Source organism: Spermophilus citellus (genome assembly GCF_964194105.1).
Source record: "Spermophilus citellus genome assembly, chromosome: 9".
Classification (NCBI taxonomy): Eukaryota; Metazoa; Chordata; class Mammalia; order Rodentia; family Sciuridae; genus Spermophilus; species Spermophilus citellus.
This window is the reverse complement of record NC_138191.1, coordinates 127,414,169-127,420,355: the sequence shown is the minus strand read 5'-3', so window position 1 is coordinate 127,420,355 and position 6,187 is coordinate 127,414,169. Positions and strand designations below refer to the sequence as shown.

The following is a 6,187-nucleotide window of genomic DNA, read 5'->3' as shown; positions in this document are numbered from 1 at the left end:
CTCCTCTTCCCCCTCCCCTCCTCTTCCTCCCCTCTCCTCCTCCTCTTCCCCCTCCTCCTCCTCCCCCTCCTCCTCCTCCCTCTCCTCCCCCTCCTCCCCCTCCTCCTCCTCCCCCTCCTCCTCTTCCCCCTCCTCCTCTTCCCCCTCCTCCTCTTCCCTCTCCTCCTCCTCCCCCTCCTCCCCTCCCCCTCCTTCTCCTTTTTCTGTGATGCTGGGGTGGGGCCCAGGGCCCTGCTGCCAGGCAAGAGCTCCACCACAGATAGCGCTCTGGACTTTAGGCTCCTAACCCGCCGCTCCGGCCCGGTCTAGAGCGCACCACGCACCAGCTTGAGGTGTAAACCTGGGCGTCGTCCTTGACCCTTCCCTGTCCCTTTTCCTGCTCTAGCCTGCCCAACAGGTCTGTGGTTCTTCAGAACCCATCCCGATGTGCTGATGTCTCGTCTCACTGCCCCGCAGGTCTCCTTGCTCCTCCACCTCTGCTCCCCACGACTGCAGCGAGAGCATCCCCTGAGGTCCCATCACGTCACTTCCCTGCTTAGACCCAGTAGCTCCTCACTGCAGTTGGAGTGAAGGCCCACGACTCTTGCCCTAACCACCCACCCTTCTGGGCAGCCCTCCTGCCATCTTGAGTGTGTCCCATCCCCAGCTGCCTTGGCTCCTCTGCTGCACCGACAGGCTAAGCTCATCCTGTCGCAGGGCCTTTGCACATGCCATCTCCCGAGACAGCTTGGCTCTTGGTGCTGCCGCATCCCCCTTGTTATGAGCTCCCGGCCCCACACAGGCCCCCAGGCTTCCAAGAAGCAGGGTGAGTCCTTGCGCCCACTCTGCCCATTGCCATGTTTGACCCTCTGCCCAGCACGTTCTTCATTTCTGTTTTCATTTCCCATCCCCCCGTCTAGGACTGTAGCAACCGGTGCAGTCGCCGTGATGAACTTAAAGCCAGGAATTCCTTCCCTCAGTCCCACTAGCCACAGGTCCAGTTTCAGTAGCCACGTGTGGCTCATGGCCGCTGATGGGGACAGCATGGAGAAGGACGTCCCATCACCACAGAAGGTTCTAGAGTGTTTGCTCAGGGTCAGGGCCTTCTTGCAGTTCCAGCTATGCCATTAGCATACAGCAGGCACCTGGGGTGCTCCTGGGTGCTGAGCAAGTGGATGGGTGACAGGAAGGCAAGTGGGCTGTACTGTACTGTGTGTCCCCGCCGGTGACCATCCTGTCTGGGTAACGGGGCCACACTGCTTTCCACTGGGACTCGGCTCAGCACGGAAGTGCGTGAACCACCCGTGGAGGTGAGGCCATCTGCCCAGGAGCACAGGACACACAGCCCTAGGCTGCTCTTCTCCATGCACCCTGTGGCCGGGGGGCTCTTTGAACCTGTGTCTGCATCTGGAAAGGGGTAGCGTGCACGTCGGCACACGTCCAGCTGTTGAGGCCGCGGCCCATCAGAGCAGGTGTGTGCTGCGGAGACTCCTAGTGCTTCTCCAAGTGTGTCTGTGTCACCTTGTCACTGGCCTCCCGGTGACACTGATGCAGCCCGGTTCCAGGACACTGCCTGAAGGCACGTGCTCACACACTTTGGCACCATTGTCACTGGGATCTGTGGCACAGATTTGGATTTCCTTTGAGGGGAGTGCACCCCTCTCTCGGGCAGAAGGGTTTGGGCAGGAGAAAGCCTTTGGAAAGGGCCGTCCATCCCATCTGTCCCTGAGCCCACGGCCACACCTGCACCTCTCAGCCCCTCCACGTGGCCTCCTGCCCCTGTCCTCCCCTTCTGTGCTCCCCCTCGTGCCCATCCCCACTGACTGGAATTGGTACAGTGAAGTCGGCAGATGGCACCTAGCCTGTGCGCTGAGTGACAGGCACCGGGCTGCTTGTGTCCCTCGACTCCCTGGACTGGTAGGACCACGTCCCCTCTCCTGGTTGAGGAGACGATGGCACAGAGAGAGCTGGGACTGACCCAGGTCACACAGCTAGGAAGTGGCAGAGCCAGGGCTGGACCCCAGCACCCAGCTCCAGGGCCCGCTGCTGGCCGAGTGTGCAGCCCACCTGGGCTTCCCCCCTGAAGGGGCCGGGGGCACGGCCAAGAGAGTCCTGGCCATCCACACCCTGGTACTTCCCGGACAGTGAGGTGGCTCTGTACCGCTGGGCCAGGGCCTGCTGGTGCGCCGTGCCCCCTGAAGAACACCTGCTGCCTGGGCAGAACGTCAGCCCGAGCTGGAAGCAGCTTCAGGGGCACTTCCTGGCCCCGCCCCGCCCCTTGGTCCTGCTGGTGCCAACATCTGCGTCACTCTGGCGGGTTAGAAACCTGCCCCGCCTGGTCTGCCCTGGCTGCCCAGCCTTGCCTGCTGGCTGTGACCTGCACGGGCTGTCCAGGGCTGACCCCGTGTGTCAGGTGGCATGACCGCACATCAGGTGCTCCCGTGGGCCAGATGCCGTGCCCTGCGGGGCTGCCCCACTTCACACAGGAGGAATCGAGGCTCAGCGGGAGGCCCCGATCCCCAGCCCAGCACTGTCCCGCTTCTCCCTGGCTCAGAGGAGCCTTTGCCCTGTGGGGCCCAAGGCCGCTGCTGCCCCATGGAGGTGCCGCTCACCTGGCCCCCTCTCTGCAGGCCAGAAGCACTTGTGTGTCACCAGCCTCCTGATCTGCCAGGGTCTGCTTTGGGTGGGCACCGACCAGGGTGTCATCGTCCTGCTGCCTGTGCCCCGGCTGGAAGGCATCCCCAAGATCACAGGTGAGGACCCTGGGCAGGCCTGGCGGTGGGCAGTGGGCGGCAGGGGAGGGGAATGCTGTCCAGCTGCTCCCTCTCCCTTCTGTGTGGGGTGGCTTCTGGCCTCCGGCCAGCGGGAGGGAGCCACCACCGCCTCTTGTCTCCTTTCTGTCTCGGTGTGTGAATCTGGCAAATGGGCCCAGTAGTGGCCAGATGGTCTGAGGGGCGAGGGCCCACAGGGAGGAAGGGAAGCCAGCCCTGGGCGTGGTCCAGCCCCAGCTGAAGCCCCTCTCCCAGGCTCCCAGATGCCTGTCTTCACAATTCCGGCTCAGAGGGTGCTTGGTTAGTGTGAGGGAGGTTACGGAAGGCCAGGGCAGGGCCAGAGATGAGTGGGGCTGAGGGCCTGCCCCAAAGAGCAGAGATGGTCCAGGCGATAGGTTCACTGATGAAGGGAGCTCCAGGGACTGAGGGGCACAGAGACGGGCCGGGCAGCTCCCTGTGGGTCCAGGAGGGAATCGCTGTAGGGCCTTGGACTGGGACCAGGAAGAGCTGCAGAGGGCAGGCGGGAAGCGTCCTAGGCAGGGTCCAGGGTTTGGGCAGAGACCAGGAGCTGAGAGAATTCTCAGGGAACTTCACACCCAGTTTCCCCAGGGCACCTGAGGTCACTCTCATGCGTCAGTTCCCCAAAACAGCCCCGGACCCAGGGCCCTCGGGGAGGGGCCAACACAGATTGCAGTTATCCCCCAAACCACCACCCACCCAGAAGGTTCTCCCGGAGACGGGTGCCTCCTTCATGTCTGGGCCTCCGGCCCCCTCCTGTGCCCCATTTCCCACAGGGAAAGGCATGGTCTCCCTCAACGGTCACTGCGGACCTGTGGCCTTCCTGGCCGTGGCGACTAGTATCTTGGCTCCCGACATCCTGCGGAGCGACCAGGAGGAGGCCGAGGGCTCGCGGGCCGAGGAGGACAAGCCTGACCGGCAGGCACAGGAACCCGTGCCCTCCTCCGACGGCCACGTGGGCCGGGAGCTGACCCGCAAGAAGGGCGTCCTCCTGCAGTACCGCCTGCGCTCCACGGCCCACCTGCCCGGGCCCCTGCTCTCCGTGCGTGAGCCCGCGCCCACGGACGGCTCGGCCCTGGAGCACAGCGAGGAGGACGGCTCCATCTACGAGATGGCCGACGACCCCGACGTCTGGGTGCGCAGCCGGCCCTGCGCCCGGGACGCGCACCGCAAGGAGATCTGCTCGGTGGCCATCATCTCGGGCGGGCAGGGCTACCGCAACTTTGGCAGCACCGCGGGTGGCGGGAGGCCGGCCCCGTGCGGGGAGATGGACAGCACCCTCCTCATCTGGCAGGTGCCCTTGACGCTATAGTGCTGCGCATCCGAGGCCGCGGCCACCGCGGGCCTCTGCAGCCCTGGACCCAGGGACCTCATGGGGCTGTGCCACGGCTGGATCCGCCAGCACTGCTTCGGCGGAGCAGAAGGTCCCCCGAGGTCCAAAGAGAGCGTGGGAGGGGTCCCGGGGCTGGGAGGGAGGACGTGTCTGGAGGAAACGCCTTTTTAAAAGCGAAAAGCGAGACCTCGCGGCTGCCTGGAAAGCCCAGCGCGGCGCGGCCCCCTGGCGGGGAGCGCGGCGGACGCGCGCCCTATAAATAGGTACATATGCTGTATATTCTGTGTAAATGCGGTCTGTACATAGCGGCCGAGGTGCTGGAATAAAGCAGGCGCTTGGCGGCCCGCGCACTGCAGTGTCCTTCTTGAGATGCGCTGGGGCGGAGCAGAGGGGCAGCAGGGGCTGGGGACCAGCCCGCCCTGCTCTTACAGAGGCCCCGCCAGGAACTGGCCAGAGCCGCACTAGGAGGCTGCCAGACTCGCACGTGGCCGGTTAATTTCCAGATTGGTTGGAGCTGCACCCCATGAGCAGCCCAGCACCTCTGTCACCGCAGCCACGTTGCAAGAGCGCGGGAAGCGCCCGGCGGGGTGAGCCGAATGGCTCAGGTCTGCTGTCCTCATTGTCACAGAAAGCTCTCTCTGCTGGGGGACCCTTGGGAGGTGCTTTTGCGACCATGTTTTGGAGGAAGCCGGGAACCCCGGTTCTGGAACAGCATGAGGCTGGTAGTGGGACCTGGAGGAAGGCAAGACCCAGGCCCCTGAGCTGCCGGCTGCCAGTGCACGTGGGTCTGGGGACTGGGGCCTGGATGTGGCCACAGAATGGGGGAGGGAGGGGCTGCCTTGGATCCAAGGGAGGACCCTGGGGTCTGGGCAGCAGGAGCAAGCCCAGGCTGGGGCGGGCCTGCCAGGCGGGCTCCTTCCTCCTCCCGGTTGCCCATCCTTGGACTTCCAGAGCTGCCTGTAGGGAGACCCAGAGCCAAAGCCACTGCCCCCAAAAGCAGCGGCTCACTCCATCTTCCAACCCGTCCACCTCTGTTGTCTGTGTCTGTCCACCCACCCGTCTGTCCTCTCCTCCACGTTGAGTGGCAGCGTCACCAGGATGCTAAGAAGTGACACAGAACGTAGCAGAGCGGGAGGCAGACCTCCTACCTGGCCTAGAAGCTGAGGTGCAAGGGACGCAGCAGGAAAGCCACCAGGAGAGGCTGTCTGTCCCCAGGGTCCTGACACCCTGGGAGGCCTGCGAAGTCATCCACCTTTTGTAAACCCCTGGGTCCCTGCTGTGTGCCAGGCCCCGTGGTAGGTAACCCCCAGGCGTGGGGTGGGGTGTAGGCAGAAGCTGCTTATTCTCAGAGGCCAGCTGGTCCAGCGTGGGCCCTGCAGGGGCAGAGAGGAGGTCGTTCCACGGGAGCCAGTGTGCCGGAGGCCCTGCTCCCCCGCCCGCAGACACGCTGTGCCTCCAGGTGACCCAGCTTCCCAGGGCCTCTGCTTCCCCTTTTGTACCCAAGCCCTGCCCACCTCTCGCGGGAGAGGAGGAGCCTTTGAGTACCAGTGGGTTAAAGTGGGGTCTCCATTATGGCTCGAGTTGACTATCTAAGGCCCCAGATTGAGGGGACCCCCTCTGGCTGCATCTCTTCCATTGGTCAAGCACTGCGCAGGGTTTCCCTGGGGCAGTGACCAGTCCCTGGAGGCTGTTGGGTCAGGGAGCTTGCGCTGGTGCGCTCTCCAGGTCCCTCGGGCCTGCGTTCAGGTCCTGCCCCGCCAAAGACCTGCTGGGGCGCTCCAGCATGGCCCTCGGAGCCCTCAGCCAAGTGACGCCTTGCGGAATTGCCAGGGGTTCACGGGACAAGCCCTGGAGTGGCCTCCCGTGGAAGCCTGTGGCTGGTCCTTGTCCCCGTGACTGGTGGCAGCCTGTTCTTGGGAAGAAGTTTCCCCTGTGGGGCGGCAGCCGGCCTCTGGGCGCTCTGCAGGCCCTCTGGACCCTGGAGACAGAGGTGCCCTGAGGCTGGGCCCTGGGGAGGCGATGACTGCGCGGCCAGCAGAGGGGGAGGACGGGGCCAGACAGCGGGCACATCCCTGAGCAGATGACA

General features: G+C 64.6%; 1 protein-coding gene across 17 annotated transcripts in view; it reads left to right on the top strand.

Moving 5' to 3' along the window:
* The window catches only part of ARHGEF10L (Rho guanine nucleotide exchange factor 10 like), a 115,872-nt gene extending 111,428 nt beyond the window's left edge, over positions 1 to 4,444 (top strand). For all 17 annotated transcript variants that reach the window (XM_081305453.1, XM_081305454.1, XM_081305439.1 and 14 more), the window contains 2 exons: positions 2,610 to 2,732; positions 3,545 to 4,444. In XM_081305453.1, the coding sequence (XP_081161579.1) occupies positions 2,610 to 2,732; positions 3,545 to 4,080 (659 nt within the window). In that variant the 3' untranslated portion in view covers positions 4,081 to 4,444. The remainder of the gene's footprint in view (positions 1 to 2,609; positions 2,733 to 3,544) is intronic.
* The last annotated feature ends 1,743 nt before the right edge of the window (positions 4,445 to 6,187 follow it).